Here is a 24,191-nt window from a genome sequence, read left to right on the forward strand (position 1 = left end):
ATTTCATCAGAGTAAGTTGACCCAATGAGACTCTCACTGACAAAGACATGTACAGAGTTAGTAACGCATGTCTATAAATGCAGTTAGCCACAATCTTTCCATATACAATTTCCTTTTGCTCATACACACATATATTTACAGCTAATAAATAACATTTAAAGCCAAAGCATTGCATATATATATATACATATATATATATACATGTGCAATATATACACCTATGCATGTATTGCATATACATATGTAGATATACACACACACACACACACACACACACACACACACACATATATATATATATATATATATATATATACATATAGTGAAGTCTGTAGAAGTCAGAGTTCCTAGGGCCAAACACCAATTAGATCCATACACCCTTGTTCAAAGCCCAAATCCAGAAAATTAATGAATTAGCAAAAAGGGGGATGACAACAACAAATCTTACAACATTTTATTTTTAGAGAAAATCCATTCCAAGTTAGCTGACATCAATCACAGCATTCATCCTACTTTGTATAGGTATAACCATACTTCTCAAATGAAGAGCTGAAGTTCTGGCACCTCTGGAATAATTTCTACTCCAATATGTCCTAATGCTATACCTCTTGATTGTTTGCTTTCTAAGCTATGCTGAAGAAAAAATGTACATGTGGGGCTTCATATATAAGTAATATGTTCAGATACCCACACATGTTCACAGTTTGAATTCTCAGCAATAGACTTTGAAACATTTTACTTCTTTATTAATTTATATTAATTATAGATCATTCTGAAAATATGATACCTAGTTATAAATAACTGTTCACTCACTCTTGACTAATTGTTAAAAATAACACCTCTCATGGCATTTGATGTGGCTATGGCAATTGAGGATTCTTTTAATTTCCCACAATGTTTTTAAGCCCTGTTTATGGATATATACTTTTTCATCTCTTACTTAGTAACAATAGCCTTTGTTTAAAATTTATAGGAACTTGTATGACGTAAAATTTGACCTCTGGTACATATCATCTTATTAAAACCAGGGAAGAAAGAGACATGGTCAAAGTATAACTGAAGCATGACTGAGATAACCCTAAAACTGAACAGTGCCTATCAAATATTAAATGACCTCAAATTGATGAATATAATTTCAGAAATCTGGTAAATGAAACTGCGGTATCATTTCCTTTTCTCATAGTTAAAATTATGTGTCAGTTGACAATAATAGGCTCTTTTAAAACATCAACCTAGAAAGCACTGTTAAAATATAATCTCAAGACAAATGGTGGGTAGAGATTAAGCAGTAAACTGTAAAGCCTATTAAAACCAAATTGGTCTAAATTTTGTATCTCTTTTAATTTTTAACTTAGCAATGATGCAATCAGCTTCAGGGAGGGCATAAAGTTTCAGTGATTTATGAACTTCATTTTCTATTCCTTTCTCCAAGTCACTAGGCCCTGGTTCTGTTGGGCAACACAGAACCCAATGTCAAGAGAAGAGCCATTCCAAAAAAGTCAGGTGTTTTGACTAGTAGGTAATGGGTCCAACTCATGTCACCAAAAAAAAAAAAAAAAAAAAGAAAAAGAAAAGAAAAAAATATCATTTTTTATATTCAGACTTGGAGAAAACTTTGAGAAGGTATCAGTCCAGAAAATGCAGACTTCTGATTAAAAAACGAGATTCTACTCAATTTTAGGCTATGGTTAAACTCACGAGATAAAGAAGGCCTATCATGTTACCATGATCCAAAATGTTTCTTACTTCTTTCTCTAAGGGCAAAACAGTGATTTTCAAATCTGTGATCTTTTAATGTTGGAAGATGTGTTATTTGGGCAGTATATTCCTCACATTGAATTAGCCACTTTTTTTGGTATTTAAGACTGTATCCTAAAATAACTAGTCAATTATTAATTAGGGATTAATTCAGAAAAATTCTCTTTGAAATAACCAAAGCACTAAGCATCTTTTGTAAAAGTTATTTCGTTCTTCAAGGAATTCCTCTGGTGTTCTTCCTTCTGGAGATTTGCCCAGGGTCTGAGAAAAAGCAGAGGAAGGGAAATTTATTATTTGCTTAGTGTTTTATAACTCCCCATCCCACCCCCACCTTCATGATGAAAAAGTTATTCGATTAGAAGTTCAGAACAAAGGTTGTGATTATATACCCAGGGTACATATGGATAATGGATCAAATATGGATAATGGCAGGCTTGTGGGAATAAAAAACCCTCTATGGTCTACTTAGCCATGCCCCAATAAGGACTTTCATTTTTCAGAGGACTGAATCAAATTATTTCAAAGAATATATGATTTAAGATTTCTTAATTCTAAAACTTGTCAAATGAAATGCCTGATTTTTTGCTTTTCTTTTGATATGAGTCTTCTATCAGAAGAGACAGAGAACTTTTGATTAATTTAGTGACAGAAGAAAGAAACTGCAGAGGGTTATTAGTCTGATTCACAATTCCTAGATAAAGTTCAGATGTATAAAGAAAAGCCACCTAAATATCTGTGGTGTCAGTAATCCTGTAATCATACAAGGAATGTATCAATAGACTTTCTCAGATAAATGACGGTGACTTATATAAATAATATGACCAGAAATACATTTAAAACAGCTGGAGATACTTCCTAATTTTTCAGGTTTTCTCTTTACATTCACATATAGACTTAAAACAGTGGATGCTTTGGGGAAAATGTATGTGTAACAAGTGTTTGTATATGTTTGTATGTGACATAAATGCATGTACAAAACTTCACAGTCTCTTCTAAAAGTTAAAGCAAAGGTGAAATTGTCTTAGATTTGTGATGAGGGAAAACAAAGCAATGAACTTCTGATTAGAACTGTCTCCACTTAGATAAAAATTCAGTTATTCTGCCTGACTCAGTACCATCAACTATTTTTCATTTTAAGTTTATCTTGAGTGTTCTTACATTAATGTTTTTAATCACGTGGCTTCATCTTATTATTCAAAGTGCATGCCATAAGAAAAAATATAAATATTATATACGCATTGAGAAGGTCTGAAAGAATATAAATTTAAATGTTAATTGGGAGTTATCCCTGGGGGATAGAGTCACAGTGATTTTATTTTAGCCTCTTTTTCCTAATTTACCCATAATCCATAATTATCCATGGATAAATTACAACATAAAATAAAAATTTAAAATAACAGAGATATTCCACATAGGGTCTTTAATGTGTTTTGATTAGGCAATTCTTATTCTGTACTTTTGTCTATAAATGTAACAGAGAAGAAAAACCAGAAGCAATTGTTTTTTCTATTTCTGGATGAGGTTGTGACCAGCCTTGCCCATTGTTTCTTGCTTTCCTGGCTTGTATGACATGATCTAAGCTTTTCCCTCTCACACTTGTAACCCATTAACACTTGGTATCTGGCAGGGGAATGAGTAGGGAAATGAAAGTGAGGCAATGTGAAAATTCAGGAGAGGTTGGAGAAGGTCACGTGTTTAACTCCACTTAGTACTGACAGTCTGGAAAGGCTTAGCTGACAGCTGCAAAATGGACCAGTCTTAAAGGTCAGTAGGACAGAGCCAACAGATTATTTTGAAATGGAAAAGAAAACCATCTCCTAAATTCTAACTCCATTAGCTTCCTGTTGTTGGGGATTTTGAGATGGATGTTGGGTGGCTGCCCCTTTTTGGTTCTCTGTTCTGGAGTCTGCTGCCACTTGGAGCACTAAGGACTATGTGCTGCAGCTGATGTTTTGTCCCCCTGGAGGGGCTATGTAATAGCAAGCTCAGGGTATCCAAGGAACTTTAGCTTATGATGCTCACCAACCAGACTTTTTATTCAGAGACTTGTCATGGCATTTCACAAATACTACAGATGCCTTTCCTTTCTGCAGATGAGACACTTTCTCCCTGGAACAGAAGATTACCCTGTAGAAGAAAATGAATGTGAGCATGTCAAAAGGGAAAAGAGAAACAACTGAAAATATATGGTTTGGTCAGAGCTGTTTAAATCCCACCTGATCATTATGATTAATTATTTTGATATTTCCAGTAAACTGCTTAAAGTCAGGCCATTCTGGCCAGCAGCATATCTGAACCAGAGAGTTAATTGAGGGCCTAATCCACTATTTAACAAAAGAGTTAATTAGTCTATACAGGCATAAAGACAGCTTGGAGCAGCCCCAAAATCTCAGAGCTTTCACCAAAACGTGACAGAAGATCAAATTTACCATTTCCTTTAATATGCATTAGGGAATTCACAAATGATCCTTCAACTCCTGTGAAAGAAATAAACTCTCGGCATAGCCTCTTCATCCACAACCTGTTTTTTGTTTTGTTTGTTTTTGTTTGGTTCTGTTCTGTTTGTTTGTTATAAAAGAAAATGACCAAAGAGAAAAAAAAAATCAATCTTAATTTAAAAAGTCATTTTTATTAACAATAATGGCACACTATAGTTTGCAAAATCCCCATACATTAATTATAGAAGGTTTAAATCCTATGGGGCTCTTTATGCAGCTAATTTATAGATAACGTGAGGTGAGGGAAGGAAGACAGGGTGAGATTACTTTGGAATCTCATTCTTCTTGAAGAGGTTGATTTTAATCTTTGAAAGTCAAATCTCTGAGATTCTTTCCATAACTGTTTTGTGCTTGTAAGAAACAGTGCTAAATGAGAAGCTAAGATCCTCAACTTAAAATCTCAGCTCTATCCAATAATTGTGATCAATTCAGGGCTTATATTTTCTTTCCATGATATTTAGAAACACTATTACTTCCCTGGGTGTGATAATAAAAGAACATGTCTCCCCAAAATTATAGGTATAATTATCTAGTTGATACAGTTTTAAAGAAAGAGCTTACTAAAGTTCCAACCTGAATGATGAAGGCTCCATTATTTCTAGGTCAGGACACAGTGAGTTTAAAATGAATGGGGAAAATACAATTAATTACTTTTTTTGGGTCTCTCCAGCTTTTACTCTGATCTTCTCAATAGCAAAGCTGGGGCTGCTCCACCAGTCTGACCAGCTGAAGTATGAATCGTTCTTCCATTTGAGTTTCAACATTAGCAGTTCTCCAATATCCACCTCCGTGTAAATTAAAAAAGAGTATGTCTTATTTGCAGAAAATTCAGGCCTAAAGAAAAAAATTAGCATATTCGGTTAGTTCTGGATATAAGGTTTTTGTTTTTTGTTTTTTTCATTTTTGTTTTCCTTACAAGACATAAATAGCTTTATTGTTTGGGAGGTATTTTAAAAATGCAAAAAATGTCCAGCAAAATACTCAAGATGAAGATCAATGGCATTTGGATATTTTAAAAGATAAACCCTTTTAATCTATTCTAACTTTTACACTAACAGTATGAACTATTTAATACAATTCTTAGGAAAAAAATCCATATATCAATCATTCAGAAACATTTATATTCATTTTCATCTATCCCCTTTCAATCTATATTGCTATGTGAACATGTTTGCTTTGTTAAAGTCATAAAATACATATAATTCTCTATTCTTTCTTTGTTTACTTCATATTTTATTTTCCATTTTTTGCCCTGTTTTACTGGGATTTTTATAATTATAGTTTTTAGAAACTATATTGATTTTATTGGCTTTAAACCACAACTCATTTAGCCATTGTCTCAATGTTGGGTACTTATTTTCTTTCTAATCCATGCTATTATATGTACCAATGTAATGAGAGCCACCCAGATGCCCGCCATAAAGCTTTTAAAAAAAATCCGAAGACTGTTTCTTTTCCAAGTGTCCTACTCTTCTGCTCTAAGGACCAATGGTTATAGCAGGTAGCATTGCCATGATAAACCCACATGCTGGACGTAATGCCATGTGGCTACTCACAGGGTAAAAGGGATGTTCTCACTCTCGGCCACAGTGCCATACAGAGAGATCTCGAAGGCTTGGTTGGTCTGTGTATCACTTTCAGTCCCAGAAAAATGTATCTTTACTTGGTAATGGAAGACTGTAGAGAGAAAATTGGAACAAGTGCTGATCAGTTTTTATGGAACCACCACTGTCCCCAAATAAATGGGTAACTCAGAACCACAGAATCCTGAACCATTAAATAGGAAGTGTTCACACATGACTATCAGTGTGGAAGATTCCTTCATGTCTGCACAGTGTTCATTACTAGAAAATTCAGACCTTGAATTCCACTCCCTTTCAGGAAAGTGTGGTGGTAGTGGATAGAAGAAATCCAGGTGTATATGAATTGTAAAGCAGTCCTAGAAAGTAGTCATTTTTGATGGGGCACAAGGGAGAGCAAATCAAGAAGCGAAAATACCATGATTCTTTCTTCAAGAACTCTACCCTTTCTTTTTTTTTTTTTTTAAAGATTTTATTTATTTATTTGACAGACAGATTACAAGTAGGCAGAGAAGCATCAGAGAGAGAGAGGGAAGCAGGCTCCCCACTGAGCAGAGAGCCTGATGCAGGATCCCAGGACTCTGGGATCATGACCTGAGCTGAAGGCAGAGGCTTTAACTCACTGAGCCACCCAGGAGCCCCGAACTCTACCCTTTCTTGGCCATCTTATCGCCAAACATCTATATGGAGCATATTTTAATGGGACATTGTGTGACTGTTTCTTCATGTTTTATGAGTATGTCTGACTCCCTACCTACGTGTAAATTCCCTCAGGTCAGAAGATCACATTATTTATCCTCTTTATCCCCTCAGCATCTAGCACAGAGTAGGTAGTATATAGCAGGCTCACAATCAACCGTATTTATCAAATTATCAGTGAGGCTATAAAGACTGCTAGTTCCTAATGTGTTCTGTATTAGGGAGAACCTCTGGAAGCAGATACTTGAACATCTACATTTCCTTGCTGCTCTCCCCATCTCCATTAAAAAGCTGGAGTAGATGAGATGGGGGAGATTAAGGAGATAAGAAAGGCAGCTGGATTAACACATAGCTACTAAAGGTGCAAAAAAACCAGAGTTTGGAGTTGAATGGAGTCCTTGCAGGCATCACCATATACCAGAGCAAGGGAAGTTGAGACTGCCAAAGTACTCCCAAAAATAGGATGGCGCCCTGCATAGCACTGAGCAGGACACATGGGGATAAGTCTTCAGAAAAGTCCAGTCTCCTCTATACCTCACACCCGTTTTCTTATTCTGAAGAGTCAGGGAAACTAAGGGTTTCCTCATTGCTTAAAAGGTTCCCTTGAATTATTGCTGCTCCAAACCTTTAGGCCACCAAATATACCACTATAGCGGTTCTAACAAAGCCCCTTCAAATAGTTGCCTCTATCATATATATTTTATCTCAGAAAACTGTACTTCAATATCATCCTTTCCCTCGGACTTCCACCTGGACCCCACATAAGTTAGCTTTTCTGGCCTAGTTCCTCTTGCCAGATTTCCTTAGTATCTCCTCTCCTGTTTTCCTCTAATCCCTATAAATCTTGCTCTAAACATGTTTGAAATTCAACTGGGTATAAATTCATGACAAAATGGAAATATCTTGAGGTTTGGTATATTCTTCCCTCCCAGGAACAGTTAAAATATAGGTAGTTTTTGCCTTCACTTAAACCAAACTTTTTTCTGTGAAGGGCCAGATAGCAAATGATTTAGGCTTTGTGGGCCATACATACGGTCTCTGTCCCAACTACTTAACTCTGCTGCAGTAGCACAAAAGCACTCTTAGTCAATACGAAAATGAATGTGTATGGCTGTGTTCTAATAAAACTTTCTTTACAAAAGCAGGAGGTAGGCTGGATTTGGCCCATGTGCCATAGTTTCTTGCTGACCATGGATAGATGGATGCTTTCAAATTAGTTCAGAGCCTAGTACGAATGGGCTGGCCAATGCTGGTGGTCACAGTTACTGAGGAGGGTGGCAGGCAAGGCTGCTGCCTAGGATAGTGCAGGTTGTGCACTGGGCATTACTGGTTATATAAATTGGGAGCTTCAGTTAAATAGACCAAGGTAACTTTTTCTCAACCAAAGGAAATACAAGTGAGGATTCAGGGTTTAGTAACATCATTTCACTACCTCTGTTGCAATGGACAGACATCATACATGTGATGCAGTAAGCATGATAAAAAAATAGGATCAAATTGATTTTCTTTATTCGCAACATTCTCCAGCCTACCTTTGTAAGGCATCTGAGAGCGAGTCTTCAAGTACATTTTGCTGCTTCTCTTGGCTCTGACCTTATTGATCTCATAGCCCAAGTTGTTGCAACGGTTCTTTCTGCAACTCAAGCAGAGCCCTTTCTCAAAGGCTTCCTTTGAATTGCACCGGTAGGCCTTACTTGGATTTTCTTCATTCAACAGAGAGTCAATAAAGAGATGAATGGAGCGCTCATGGGAACACTTCACTAGCTGGTCCACATCTGGGGAAAAAGAGGCACAAAAGAAATTCAACTCCATGAGTGCCCACAGTGAGTGTTTCATCGTGTAGTCCAAACTAGTTTAGGTGTGATGTCAGAATAAAATTACCTAAGGATCTAGTCCTATGACTGCTTGAGTGTAAGTCCTATTTAAGGAGATATTTTTGGTGGCAGTTTCTCCTGTCTTTCTTAGTCAAAATTGCAAATTTTCAGAGAACTTTTGCCTTTTCTGCTGTCTTATATTTGTATGTTTATGAAGATATAATAAGAGACATTCAAGGTAAAAGTTGATTTCCCCCTGTTTGTCACATCTTTCTTTTATATTGAAAACATAAAATATTTCTCCATGCTTCTAGAAATAACATCATAAAAGGCAGAATTGTTAAGTGAAAAGTATTTTATAATATGTATAATTGGAGGTTGTCTCACTATCAATAATTTTTACATCAAATTAACCATGGAAATAATTAGCTATATAATAAAAGTGTATCTCTTACCATAAGATTTTATAACTATTAAAAACAGTAACATTAAGCTGTAATTTCTATAACACTGCACAAAAGACCTGAGCATATTGACTACAGGTAAGTTCCACTGCTCACAAAGGATGAAAAGATCCCTTAAAACAAATTATAAATTTGACACAAACATGATTATTGCAGTAAACATTAAGATAACATTAACTTATATTTTTTTCCTTAAATTTTGGAACAGTTAGAGAAAGGTGATTTATTTTATTTTTTTAAAGATGTATTTATTTTAGAGAAAGAGAGGACGAGAGAGAATGCATGTGCATGAGTGAGAGGAAGGGAAGAGGGAAAGAATCTTCAAGCAGACTCCCCACTGAGGGCAGAGCCCCGCTCTGGTCTGGATTATTAAATCCAGACCCACAAGATCAACGACCCACAAGATCATGACTTTAGCCAAAACCAAGAGTCAGAGTCTTAACAGACTGAGCCACCCAGGTGCCCCTGATTTGCTTCTTATTTGGACGTCTCTTTAAAAGGCTGACAAAAGAAATCTGAACTAATTAACAATAACTTTTATGGTTTTACAACAATAAGAGAACATGTGGCCTGATATCATTTTATACTGCTATTATCCAATGCAGTGGAGTTTTCTTATGTAGGTCTCACCTTTCTCTTTTATTTCTGGAAGCTCTGTACTCAGTGTAGTCTACAATATAACACATAAAAGAAAAAAATGTCTGTCTGTCTGACCAAAGGAAGTACTAAGGCAGTAAAGGTGATCACACTGAATATGATAGCCTTTTCAGAAAGATTTCTTGGCTCAATGTGTATATTAAAACTACATACTTGTTGGGAATGGATAGGAGACTAGATCAATAAGAATTAAGTGTGAAACTTATATTTAACTAACTTCTAAATCATATTTACCTCCAAGGCCTCTCTCTGCAATCACACGGATAGCTTCCCCAATGTTACATCCCGGTTGAAAAGTGCCTCCATTAGGATAAATGTCAACATGTCCTACTGGTTTCTGGATTCCAATACTTCGGCCAGGTGATCCTCTGGTGAATGTGTGTAAGACATCTACAAAATCTGCATCATCGGGAGAAAGGCGACTTGGAGCTTCTGCATATTCAAAATTAGGTCCAGCTGGATCTAGGCCTTAATGCGGGGGGTGGGGGTGGGGGGAGTAGGTGGGGAGACACAAACAACAAAGAAACATAATAAAGGCCTCACAGATTTTTAAATTCCCACTCATTTTAGCCTCCATCAGTATCACCTTAGCATTCAATTGTTCATCATTTGAATGTAACTGGCAGCCACATGGGTTCTTATTAGTTCCTTATTCTGTAGTGATTGGATTCTTAAATTACTGAGAGTATCAAAAGTAGGCTTAGCTCCAGTGAAAGAAATTTGAGGCTCCTGAACAGTAAATAGAAATCTTCATTCAGGACAAGTAGATCTCAAAAAAATAATTTTGTAAATTATTTTTGAACCTGGTGAGAAGGGCTTCAAGCAGTGGCGGGCTCTTTCTTTTTCTCTTGGCATGCCAAATTATCCATTACCGGGGTTGACTGTCTTCCTTTTTTCAAATAGCCTCTGGTGTTGGCCCTTTTTCATTTCTCTCAGCACTGATGGGAGAGGTGACATACATGCATTATACCACCAAAACGCAGAGCAGAGGGAGGAGGGGAATGAGCTTCCCAGAGACTCCATTGGGCAATCTGTGCTTAATTAACTCTTCTCTATTTCTCTTCTGACAGTATATGGTAAGCCTAGGAGAGCAAGGGCCCATATTCTATCTTATTCCAGGGGAAAAAAAAAAGAAAAAGAAGGCCTCCTATGAGATAATCAAATGGCTGGGCAAACACAGGAAAACCACACACATACGGGTATTTGACAAACTTTCTGATTCTCTTTCAGAATGACTAGCATCTCAACTCTTCTGTGATGACTACTGGCAGTGCTTTCTTACCAGTAATTCTATTGACCTTCTTATTGGTCAGGCTTCCTGCAATGCCAGCAGCATGGGCTCCGAGGCTGTATCCCAAGAGATGGACATTGTCCAGAGGATAGTGAAATTCCTCCTTTGGAAGAGAAAAAGAAAAAGGTTCTTACAGTTCTGTACAAAAGATCAAAGCTAAAAGAAAAAGTGAATATAAGTATTGTTCTTGAAATACAGGCAACACTTAAAATTAACTCTAGTTATTTTAATTTTGTGTTTTAGATCAAATGCTCTAGTGTTGAGATTTTTCTTTTTCTTTAAAAACATATCTAAGTTAGAAACTTTTCCCATCCATCTAAATTGAAGTGTATGGAAACCTGAATTTCCATATATCTGAAAATATATGTATGCATGTACATGTGTAGTTATATACTTATATGTAGATATATGTATGTATGTGTCATCTATATGTAGATAAACTATATGTAAACATACACACATATATCAAATATATATTTAACTTTAACCCATTATTCCCTACTCTAAATACTCTACATAATTTTATTCCTTCAGGTTGGCCAGAAAATATTACAGGGGGAAATAACCACAGAAACATATGATCCAGGCTTTATCTTCAACAGATGAGAAGCCTAAGGCCCAGGCAGGTGATACCATTTGCCCAGGTTCACTTTCTTAACGAGCAAAAGAGTCAAGAAAAGAACTCTAACTTTTAATGGTCAGTCTAATAAACAGATTATTTTTTACCTCCAAGTATCTGGCTTAAATAATTTGGCCCTATCAGAGTCTTAACTTTCTTTCAGCCAACCCCAAGATATTTTTCAAAGGTAATTTCAGAGGCTGACATCAGAGAATAACATGGATCAAAGTGGAAGCTAAATCAGAATTCCTGACCCACAGCCACCTCATAGTCTACAGACCTACCCTGCCATTTTCTTCCTAGCTCAAACCTATCCATCCCTTAACCCTCAACAAGTATCTGGACCTTTAATCTACACTAAGGAATGGGTAGTATTAATCTTTTCATGAAAAATATTGGTATTCTAATGGGTCAAAGGCAGGATAACATTTTCATGCACCAGCCTAGTGTAGAGAAGGATTTGGCTGAACATGACATCTTTTATCTGCCCTGAAATAACAAGCTTTTGTCTGCTCTGCCTAAATAGTTCTTGGTCGTGCCAGATCTAATCACTAGGAGAATATCAAAGGATAGGGCATAGCAAGACTATGCCTTGACTTTACAGTTTTTCATTCTTATCATAATGCTGCTTTCTGGCTAAAAAAAAGTCTGTATTTATTCTGTATATTTGAATTGCCCCAGAAAATATTTATATTTAAGTGAAAAGGAATAAAGACCAGCCTTTTGTTCAGCAATAGTGAAGGGATCAGTTTCGGACCCATTAGCCTTCTTCCCACAGTCTTACTTACCGCCATCCAGTTGATGAACTTGGCAACATCTTTTCCCACCAGCTTGGTGTACCCTGCAGACACTGGATAATGCTGCTGGGCCCGTGACAGCCAGTCCACCACAATGACATTGGAGTCCGGTTCCCTCTTGTACAGGGCAGCCACAAGTTTTGGCACCCAACTCTCATACATTCCTGTCACCTGAAGAGGATGATACAAGCTTTCCTAAAATACCCACCTGCAACTTGTTATAGATATGTCAGCTATATTAAATGGAAAGAAAACAAACCTCAAAGGAAGCCCATTGGCTCAGAAAGAAAACTTAAACCATGGAAAAGAATAATCAGAGACTTATGCCTGACTCTCTTGAGGCAAATCTGAATATGCCAAAGAAGGAATGTGTTGAGCTGAGGAATGGCAGGTTATGTTCACACCACCAATTTTTAAACACTTGTTTTATAAATTCTGTAAAAACCAATCATTTATATAAAAGATCAATCTGAATAAGTTAAAATTCTGCTGCAGAATTATAGACTATTTTAAAATAAATTTAATTTAATTATTTCCAATTAGGTTAATAAATTTTTCCCAACCACATTATTTTGGAGGATGTGAATGTACTTGTTTTTCTTATAAAGAGTCATTTATATCAAACATTTGATATGCTAAAGAAAAAAGTAGTTTCAAGCATACTAATCCTAATAGAAGGTAAATTCATTCAGCAATCTCTCTGTTAATACATAAGCAAATGATCAGCTTAGAATTTTTTTATCATTTCTCTCAAATTCTTAATTATCAGAGTGGGAATTAATGAGGTTTAATAGTCACAATTCCCAAATTATTAGGTTGGCCCTGTCTGGAGATAAGAAGACTTCCAACTATAATTCTTTGCCTCTTATTTTAAAAAGATTCCCAAATTCAAAGTCAAAAGAACTATTAAGAGTCCTCAGGTTAATTCTATTTCTGTAAAATTTTAATTTAAGTTTTCAGAAAGAGCATTGGACACCTTTGCAAAGATGCATACTTTACAATAACGGAAACAGACTTAAAAACTGCAGATGGTAAAACTGTGCACCATCTTGCCATGAGCTTAAACATAGCAGTAACCGGATTCCAATCCACTAATCTACCCACTCCTACCATGACCTGAGAGAAAATCATGTTGTAGCCACAGAAAAGATTACTTAAATATGTGCTCAAAAAAGAAGATTCTGAAATACATGTTTAAGATAGCTTTTCAGGGAGACCTATAAAACTCATACTCTTCTTAGCTTAATTCCAGTAACAAAAATAGGAGTCATGAATTCTCAAACCAAGGAACTTCAATTGGAACATTGATCTTATATAGTGGATTCTTTTAGATTTTTTCTTCCATTTTATTTAGTTTATTTTCTAGACTAAAACTATCAAAACGAGATCTCACTTCACTCCTGACACTAATAGCGGTTAGTTGTGCTCTGTGGCAGGGAAAAGCAAGCCTGAAACTCAGGAGATTTTGGTTTCAGTCCCAGCTCTTCCAATAATTACTTCTATGAATGTAGGCACTGTCTTAACATTATAGGCCACCTATAAAACAAAGGGGTTGGGGTCAGATGATCTTGAAGTTACTGCCACCTCATAAATGTCTTTTTGTAACCACTCTGACTCCCAATCTACTTGCAGTGATATAATACCAAGTATGAAGAGAAAAGAAGAAAATCTATAAAGGTAACATTAGTCCATTAGAAAATCATTTAAACTCTTTTTGAACCTGTCTCAACGAGAGGCTGCTTTAAACAGTCTAAGCACAGGGGTGCCTGGGTGGTTCAGTGAGTTAAAGCCTCTGCCTTCAGCTTGGGTCATGATCCCAGGGTTCTGGGATCGAGCCCCACATGGGGGGGGTGGTCTCTGCTCAGCGGGGAGCCTGCTTCTCTTCCTCTCTTTCTGCTTTTCTGCCTACTTGTGATCTCTGTCAAACAAACAAATAAAATCTTGAGAAAAAAAAAAAAAAAAGAGTCTAAGTGCAGCCTCGGTCATGGCGGGAACAAGTCAGAACACCCACCTGGCCCAAAACCCCAATGAATTGGTACTGTCTCCGCTCTTCCTCTCTTAGACATTGAGGGTTTGCCACCTTTTGCAACTGCCTTTCAAGAAAGGATGATGTCAGTTCTTCAGAATGCAATGTTAACCACTCCTCCTTTCAGCCAGGCGTGAGGACCTCCTACCACAAGGAGAACTTTGTACTTAACACTCTGGTCTATAAAACCTAAGCAGGTGGCAAAGCTCCAGGACAGCTGTGTCTAAACTGCCTTCTGGGCTGTGCTCTATGCATATTACACACTAAGCATTCTTCTGAATTTTCCATGGCAAAGCTGCAGAACTTCTTCATTTCCCTTTGTCCTATGACCTTGAGTTGCCAAAGAGTTTATCTCAGATAAGGCAAAAAATTATATTTGCTCCAAACCCCTATTACATGTTTTTCTGTATTATCAATGTTTCCAAGTTAAGCAATCTGTCAAAGAGTCAGTAACCCAACTTACTCCTACAGTGACTGATACTTTTATTAATTGCCTAAAAATTATTTCAAACCTTTCTTTTTTTTAATTCAATGTAAAATACTGCTGTAAGTAACTCTGAACAATAAAGGGGTGGAAAATACAAGAACTCACCTTCTTTAATTCTAAAAAGGTTATTATTTACTAGGTTTTTTCCTCCGAGTTTCCTTAAATCAGCACAAATTTTTAAAATCTTTGACTCTCAGACACACAGCTGAACTGAAGTCCTTCTGATCACTCAGTCCAGGTGGTCCAACTTAGCCAGCCAGGCAGACCACTGAGATAAGCTAAGATCCATTACCCAGTGTGGCTGGATTAATCATCACATAGGAGCAACCAGCTCTTTATGATGACACTCAGTTCCACAGTGGCCTAACCTCTGAGGTCAGGCTCTCAAAATGTTAGGACACACAATGTGAAGAATATGGAGGCTTAGTGAGCAGGAGGGCCAGTGATAGAAACTGGCACTGTGTACTGATATTGGATCAGTCATGTCATCTTTGCATGAGAAGGAACTATGCTTTTGAAAAATCCCTAAAGCATCAAGTTCTCTTAGGGATAAGATTGAGATGTCTGAGATATTCAATTTATTCTGTCATATAAAATGTTTCTTAAGCTTACTATATGTTTTTGAAAACTATTTGAAGTTCCATATACAACCAAAATGTCTCTAAAACTACCAATGTTTACTTTTTCTTATTTAAATCTCTTAAAAATGTAAAAACATCTAAGTATTTGAATACGTATTTTTATCATCAGATATGTGATTTATTATGTTAATTCTAGTAAAGAGATTTTTAAAAAATAAACATCCATGCAAATTCTGTTAGTCGTTGCCTTCATCTCCATAAAAGTTACAGCACTTGTCCTGGATTAATAAGAAAGGAACTTAAGTTACACAGAAAAAGAAATCAGGACTAGAAATCTATCAATCATTCTCTAATTCATCTCACTAGAATTCATTTAGTATCTACTACTTTATTCACAAGCTCTGACATAATGGCAGGACTACTTCTCTTGAACCTCCCATTTTATATAAATTCTTTTTATATTAAAAAAAATGAAATCTTCTCACTAGGGTTTGAAAATATTAACAACAAACTGAAGTAGCTAAGAACTGCACCATGGAAGGTGACTGGCATATTTAGAAGGCACTATGTTAATTGTATTCTTTATTTTTGTTTTTTGGGTTTTTTTTTTTTTAAGATTTTATTTAAATTTCAGCCAGTTAACACACAGTTTCACATGTAAAATTTAGTGATTCAGCACTTCCATACAACATCTGGTGCTTATCACAACAAGTGCATTCCTTTATTTAAAAGTAAAAGTAACTGTAACCACAGTTTTTACATTTTCTAATCATTTGGCATGACACTTCCCTGGCTATCCCTCTTTCATCTCTAGAAAAGTTCTCTAAAGTTTACAACTGGTGAATTTTGGAAGTGGAGTCTAACCTCTTTGTCTTACACATCAGTCATCTGAGGCCCAGAAATGGGAAGTAGCATCAATCACATTACAGAGCTGGAGAATGGCAAAGCCAGAATCAGAATCAATATTTCCTCACACCACTCCAACCCTCTCCTCCCTCTGACAGGTTCTCCCTTAGAAAAGGACTTTTGGTGATGTGCTGCATGAATCAGGATCATGCAGTTTCCTCCTGGTTTCCTAAAACAATAAACTACATTCTGCTCTGTAGTTGAGCAAAGGCTTATTTTCCCACCTCACAAGAATGGCTGGTTCAAGGGCACCAACTAAGTACCATGGTAAAATGAAGGATGACACTACCTGGGGGAAATACTCATGAATCCATGATTTTAGATTCCACAATTCCCACCCCAAGCCAGAATTTCCTATACTCAAGTTTAAAATAAAGCCATTGGAAAACAAACAGAAGCACAGGATAGGAAGACTCATCACAGGGCTCCCAACAACGGGAGAAAGCCAGACAGGCAGGATGCCTGGTCTACCCCATTCTGCTACTTCCTAAAGAGACTGTCTTACCGTCCAGCCATGGATCACCACAAAGGTTTTGCTGCTGTGGTTGAAGTGGCAGTTAGCCACAGATTCTGTCACTCCAGGAATGAGGTGGCAAGTATCCTCAGCTGTGTCTTCAGGGGTCCTTAGAGCAAATTTACTTTCAATATCTATAAAATCTCTTCCTCCTGTAATTCCCAAAAAGGGGAAAAAAAAATGGATAGGTGGTTAATTGGAGGGTTGTTTGTTTTATTTGCTGGAATGGTATGTTTTAAGCTTCTAAGCAACTTTCACCAGTGCTATTTTTATTTCTATTTTTGTAAATATATGTGGATTGCAAGAGAATGACTAATCCTCACTGATGATCAAAGTTGACAGAGATCAGAATCCAGGTCTTTTGGTTATAACTCAAAACTCATTCTCCCAAAGAACATTGGCTCATGGCTCTTGCATTGTAAAGTTCCACTTATTCCGTATATTATCTCACCCTCTTTCAATCTCCAGTTACAACAAAGGAATCTTTTCCCAAAATATTAAATAGGTTTGAGGAAAGTTTTCCTTTTCAGTAGCATAATTTTTAAAATGTTAGCATTAAGAAAACTTGGAAGCCTAAGTAAATTTTTGAATAAAATTTTTCCCACCCCCACATCAAGGTACATCAACTAAAATTGTTTTAAAAAGTCATTTGGAAATGCCTGTGCTACATGTGAACTGGTTAATTCTTTTTTTTTTTTTTTTTTTAAGATTTTTATTTATTTATTTGACAGATAGAGTGAGAGAGCATAAGCAGAGAGAACAGCAGAGGGAGCAAGAGAAGCAGGCTCCCTGCTGAGCAGGGAGCCCTAGGACCTGGGGGCTCCATCACAGGACCCTGGGATCATGACCTGAGCCAAAGGCAGACAGACGCTTAACCAACTGAGCCATCCAGGTGCCTCTGAACTGGTTAATTCTTTCCCCAAATATTTCTTTTATAATATTTCTTGTCTTTGCAGTCTTTCACACAAAGTCAAAGCTTAAAAAACTGTAGCAAAGCAGATTTGGGAAAGAATTCACTTTGACTTTTCATAGTCAATCACAAAGTGAATAAGGAGGGAAATAATACTTCAGCCAACCATTTGCCTCTCTTGATAATATATTTGAATTTTGATAAATCTTCATTTAATGCTAGAGTGAACGCTTGAAGTAAATTGTATTTCCCATTAGTCAAATTCTTACACAAAGTGAGCAAGTCAAAGGTAAGTTATGTTAAGGGAAGTTATTTAATTTCTTAACAAGTAAAAAAAAAAATTAAAAACTACTAAAAGGTAATAATTTGTAGTTTTTAGATTTTTTTATTTCTAATTTCTTAACCTAAGCTTACTCTTTTCACAATTCAAATGCTGAAAATCTGTAATTTCAAGTAACATTGCAAAAGCCAGGCCAAAGAAGTGAAAATAAAAATGATATAGTATAGTGAAAGTATAAGGATTCAAGTCAGGCTTATCATGTAATTAGCTGAGTACTGGTCAATATTTCCCTTCTTAATTATTTTCTAAAACTCCTTAAGCAGTATTGTGGCTACTTACTAATTCATTATAGGTGACAAGTTGATTACACACACACACACGCACACACTTCTAGCACCTGACTATTCTAAAATAATTTATTCAAATAATAGCCTGTGGTAAGCTATTGATATTTAAGGTTTTTTTCATTTTCATATAGTAAAAGTACAACTGACCCACCAAAATACACTCTGCCTTCCATCTAACTTGAAGATGTAGGTCTTCCTTTTCCTTTCTAACCAGGAAGTACTCTGGTGGCCTTATTATTTCCCTGATAGTAGAAAAAGAATATTATAAATTTTTTAATCTGATTTTGCTCTCAATGTCCAAGAAGTGTTTTTATTGTTACAAAGTACTTTAGAAAATTTAAAACTAAATTAGTTTCACCTATCCCATATTGCTCCACATCAAATAAGTCATTCTTCCTCAATAATCACATTCTTTTAAAAGATCTTATTTATTTGTGAGAGAGAGCATGAGAGGAGAGAGGTCAGCGGGAGAAGCAGAGTCCCTGCTGAGCAGGGAGCCTGATGTGGGACTCAATCTCGGGACTCCAGGATCATGACCTGAGCCAAAGGCAGTCGCTTAACCAACTGAGTCACCCACCCCAGTAATCACATTTTAACATGTTTGATCACCATTTTTTTTGAAATAGAAATCAAATGACCTGGCAGACAGATCTCACCCGCCACCTACTTGTTAAACTGATATTTAAGATTATTGCCCTGCCTGACTTCAGAGGATGCCACTCACTTTGGTTGATTTTTCCTTAGAATTATGCAATGCAGCAGCCCTGGTGTCACTGGTGGTTTTGAAAAGACTAAAAATATTCTCTGGCATTATTAAGGCTAGCTTTGTATATTTCCATGAAAAAAGAAAAACTCTATTGAATTCATAGATTCTCAGTCAGTTGAGCATCCAACTCTTGATTTCGGGTCAGGTCATGATCTCAAGGTGGTGAGATCAAGCCCCAGGATGGCTCCATGCTGGGGGTGGAACCCGCTTAAGACTTTTTCTCCCTCTATCCCTCCCCTCACCGGCCTCACAGGCTCCCTCTCAAAAATAAATGAATGAATAAATAAATAAATAAATAAAACCTCCTGTACAGATTATCTGCATAGCCCACTGAGAGGTCCAATTTTCCACAACTAACATTTCCTGTTGGATACATAATTTCTAAATAAAAAAAAAAATAGGAAATTCATGCATTCTCAAACAAATTTGTATCTGGAGATTTTTATTTCACTTCTCAGGGAAATTTTTTTTTTTTTTTCATTTTAAGTTATAGAAAGCATAATGAAGCATTTGACAGGAAGATAGCACCACTCCATATGCTACAAGATGTTTTCAATTCTATGTCAGTGCTAGATATGAAATCATAAATGTTATAGTGATTACAGTTAATCTTTCCTTCTCTTTGGATTCTGATAGAAAATATTCCCGATACTGGTGTAAGAATGTCTCAGCAACCTAGGGATGAATGTACTTCCCAAGCCTCACTTTCTCACACAGCTGATATATGTCAGTCAATATGTGTAGCTGTCCCAGTATACACTGGAATTGCTGTTGGCTGGCAGATGAACTGATGTGACTCAACGGTTACCAAGAAAATTATTATTTTCCATACATGAAAATGGTATTAATGGCTCTGCATTTACCTTTTTTAAGGGGAAAAGAATCTTTTTTTTTTTTAAGATTTTATTTATTTATTTGACAGAGAGAGATCACAGTAGGAAGAGAGGCAGGCAGAGAGAGGGGAAGGGAAGGAAGCAGGCCCCTGCTGAGCAGAGAGCCCGATGCGGGACTCGATCCCAGGACCCTGAGATCATGACCTGAGCCGAAGGCAGCCACCCAGGCGCCCCAAGGGGAAAAGAATCTTTTATATCAGGACCCTTTAGAAATAAGAGCCACCTTAAATTAGTGGAAGGGTAAGGTGTATTCTTTTGTAAGAGCTTCCATCCTGAATTCAACTCATATCATCATCACCACATCAACCAGTTCCCATCAGATATGTTCTTATTCAGCACTAAGGTAAGATCTAGGGTAAGTTACAAGTTAATGTATTTCTCGACAATGTAATCTTTATTTCTAGATTATTAAATAGCTAAAATCCTAAGTGTATAAACAAAGACAAAAATTTACATAATGTTGATAATCACTCAGAGAGATGAAATTAGGTTGAGAAATCAAAGAGTTTCAAAGGTAAATTTATAAGGTATACATTATTGTTCCTAGAAAAGAACATTGAGCATTCCAGGAAAGATATTCTAAAGTCAGCTCACAATTATCAGATGAATAGGATTAGTGTGCATATGAAGACATGAGGTACAAGAGCTCAATTATAATGCAATTCTCTTTGAATTTTCTACCCCACCACATACATGCCTAAAGGACTTCATCACTAATTTACCTTCTCTCTGAAACTGATGGTCATACTTACTCAGGCAGCTTCTACAGAATGCCAAAAACCACTGACTGCGTGAGAACCAAAATAGTTTGATGAGGTGAAAAAAAAAAATCAATATCCTATCTGACTGAATTGATTGGTCTTTACATGCTCCTGATTATTTAACAAACTTTGCTTTTCATTTTTATAGAAAAAAAGTTCATAAAATAGAAGCAGTAAACTATATAGCTCAATTTTTCCTCCTGAACAAAGGGAAGAAGAAAGGTTATGCTAAAAATACACTACACTATCTGAAAGAAAGTGAAAATTTTCCATTGTAACTCTACCCCTGTGTCTGACACGAACTTTTCAATACTGCTATTAATCAATCACTCCAGTGCTGAGGTCTGCTTCATTTGCAAATGCTATCAGCTATTTTGCTGTCATCACCATCACATTTAACTTAGATGTTAGCCTGGAAATTTACTATGGCAGATCAAATAGAATTGCAGCTACTGAGTACTGATTCATATGCTCCTTGTCTAGCTCTTTAAGCTTCCTAATGAGGCCCTGCAGAGATGGAGGTGGCTTCAAGAACAAAGAGCCTGAGGGCAGTGAGCATCTCGTATCCTCATATTCTTCTTAGGAAAAAAAAAAAAAATCCAGAATAAGCAAAGTCAGAGCCCAGAGAGGTACTGTTTACCATTCTCTCACTGATAAATTTTGCCTCTTAAATTGCTAAGTTCCTAGATGAATTCACCTGGAGGAGAAAATGGGAGATAATTTGCTGTGATGGGAGAAGCATAATATAAAGGGAGGTAGTGGTGTAGTGAAAGTAGGAGGGAAGGATAGGAGGGATTAATTTCATGTCTACTTAAAAATGATTCCTCCCTTGGGGCACCTGGGTGGCTAAGTCCCTTGCAAATCTGACTTATGATTTCACCTCAGGTCAAGCTCTCAGGCTCTGGAGATGGAGCCCAGAATGTGCAGGGCGCTGGGTGTGTAGCCTGCTTAGGATTCAGTTTCTCTCTCTCTCTCTCTCTCTCTGCCCCTACCCCCAAGTACTCAGGCTCTCTCTTTCTCTTAAGAAACAAAAACAAAAATTTCGAAATTATTTAAAAAAAAAAAATGTTCCTCCCTTGATACATTTACAGCTAGCTAAAGCATGCATTGCTTAAAATCCAATTTAATTCATCAGTCACAAAGCGCCCATTTAAATCAAAGGGTATGAATTAGAGGAGGCTAAGAGAATTTTGACTGTGGCCTGAACTCATTTTTGAGTTGAAGAATCTAAACTCAGAGAGGTGACACTAACCAGACCAGGAATTTAGGGCTGTGAACTTCTAAGAAGCCAGCAAAAACAGGGGCTCCATCAGATAAGCCTCTGCCTTTGCTTAGGCCATGATCCCAGAGTCCTGGTATAAGTCCAATGTGGGGCTCCCGGCTCCGCGGGGAGTCAGCTTCTCCCTCACCCTCTGCCCCTTTCAACTTTGTGCTTGCGGGTGCACTCTCTACCTCCTTCTCTCAAAATAGATAATGGGGTGTGTGTGTATGTGTGTGTCTCTGTGTGTATTTCAAAGCTAGCAAACACAAACTGTGGAAAACACATATTTGTGTGTGTTTTTACAGTAAAAGTAGCTTCACACCATCGTGTATTTTCTGAAATAAGAATATGGAATTTGTTCCTACCATCTTCTTGGACAGGGTTAAACACTATAGAGGGGTACATACCACTATGCAAGATATTTAAGACTTTTTAATTCACTCTTCAGATACTGTTTTTTTTTTTTTTTAAATCCAATCAGACTTGGTGAAATCTACATTTTTAAAAAATAAATCTAACAAAATGTTCTTTTTCCAACCCACTGCAGAAGTCTGCAAAGTAATGGAGAAACTCGACTTGAACCCTGTTGCCAGTAAACATAACCAAGCGACACTGCTCTAACTGCAATTTCATCACTCAGGGGGAAAAATGTTGCCTTTGGGTTGCTGTTTTATGTTCAGTGAACCAAGTAAGGTTCAAGGTACTAGGGCTGCCTCTATACTGGGCAGGTCTTGGGCTGCTCCTTTGTCTCCCTACATTTCTCCCGTAATACCTTAACCCCGAGGAGTGGCGGCTGCAGGGCGCTGGCTGGATTTCACGCGGCGGCTCCCGGAAGCTCCACGTGCTGTGGACGCAGGCTGAGCGTCAGAGCCGGACTCAGCTCTGAGGAGTTTAAGAGTAGCCAAATGCAAACCTCCTACCACCACCGCAGCTGGCTGCCACAGTCTGCTGGTCTCTGCGCCCTGTTTTGAGGAGGGCAGCCCTCCGCTAGGCTTTCCGCGTGCTAAGAAAAGCGGCGCGTGCAATAATGGAAACTGGAAAGCTTCCCCGGCTCTCAAACGCCTGCGGGACGCTGAGTCCGCGGACTCGGCGCCGCGCGTCCCAGTCCCCCACCACCGGGTCCACGCCGAGGGCGAGTGCCCAGTGCTTCTGCGATGCGGACAACGCCTCCTCCCCCGTCCCCACCCTCTCGGGTCAGCTTCTCTAAGAGAAAGGACCACTCTCTAACCACGCTCCCATAGGCGGGGGCCGAGCCGCGGTGGCGGCCGTGCCAGGGTCACCTTGACCTGCGTGCCTTTCATTCCAGGGTCCTCGCGAGAGGGTTACTGCCGATCACCGCCATTTAAGCCCTTCCTCCGACCTCTCTCGTCCCGCCCCTCGAGCTACCCCGTACTCTCTGAAGTCTACGGACGCGGAAACACCGCCTCCGCCTGACTGGGACAACGCGGGAACGGTTTCAACAAGATCAGAAGGAGAATTACTTCCCTGCCCCTCCAGACCCCAGCCTGCTGGCTCTTCTCTGGACTGGCGCTTAGTCTAGGAGAGTCTCCAGTACGCATCTGCAACCCCTTTCGGCTTCCTCTTCTCCCACCTTCGTAACCTGTGGAAGTGGCCAAAGTGGAGTCCGCAAGTGGAGGGGAGTCTACGTTCAAAACTTACTGTCGGCGGCGGCCACCCCTCCGCGGGTGGCGGTCAGACTCTGGAACCACATGCCAAGCGCTACCAGCAACAGTGCTTTGCTCTCCATCTCGGGGCGCGTCTCTCGGTAGGAGCTACAGGGGACTGGCAGAAGCGCGAACAGGGTGATGGACCAGCTGAGCCCGAGGTGGGAGCAGGCTGGAGCTGAGGTCCAGCGTGGGACAAGTTGCCCTTTAAAAGGGAGAGCAGGGCAGCTAGAAGTGACAGGTTCCCCCTAAGGAGGAGGAGAACGGATCGAGTCTGACACTGTTTCCACTCCACAGCTGCTTATGTGACTGGAAATATGCAAATAAACCTCATCACCTATTGGCTATAAAAATCATAAGTTGGGGGGAGGGCCCTAAATTCACTTCCAAGTATTTGAGCAAACAGTAAGGAGGATAAAACCTTGCCAGTGAGAAGAGGGGAAAAGGGCAGAAGGGAAATTTGCTTTCTCTGTAAGGTTCCTCTTTGCTTTTCCTAAGGACTCTGTCTCTCAAGGGCCCCCTGTACAAGCACAAAATACAAATTTATATGCATTTATGTTAAATACTCTCAATCACCAGTTTTCCAAGGTTAAGCTGTTAAACTACATTTGATTAATA

General features: G+C 38.1%; 1 protein-coding gene across 2 annotated transcripts; it reads right to left on the minus strand.

Annotated features, from left to right (window-relative positions):
* Nucleotides 1–439: 439 nt before the first annotated feature.
* Nucleotides 440–23,921, minus strand: LPL (lipoprotein lipase). 2 transcript variants are annotated; one of them, XM_059178931.1, is made up of 10 exons: nt 23,569–23,921; nt 16,683–16,843; nt 12,169–12,348; nt 10,753–10,864; nt 9,705–9,938; nt 8,068–8,310; nt 5,813–5,933; nt 4,908–5,090; nt 3,781–3,885; nt 440–2,019 (listed from the first exon to the last, which is right to left on the minus strand). In XM_059178931.1, coding segments are annotated over exons 1-10 (1,428 nt in total). In that variant the 5' UTR covers nt 23,657–23,921; the 3' UTR covers nt 440–2,018. The 2 variants fall into 2 exon arrangements, with proteins under 2 accessions (XP_059034914.1, XP_059034923.1); XM_059178940.1 differs by lacking the exon at nt 23,569–23,921 and adding an exon at nt 23,190–23,490.
* Nucleotides 23,922–24,191: the final 270 nt, after the last annotated feature.

Source organism: Mustela lutreola, chromosome 1, assembly GCF_030435805.1.
Source record: "Mustela lutreola isolate mMusLut2 chromosome 1, mMusLut2.pri, whole genome shotgun sequence".
NCBI classification, from domain to species: Eukaryota; Metazoa; Chordata; class Mammalia; order Carnivora; family Mustelidae; genus Mustela; species Mustela lutreola.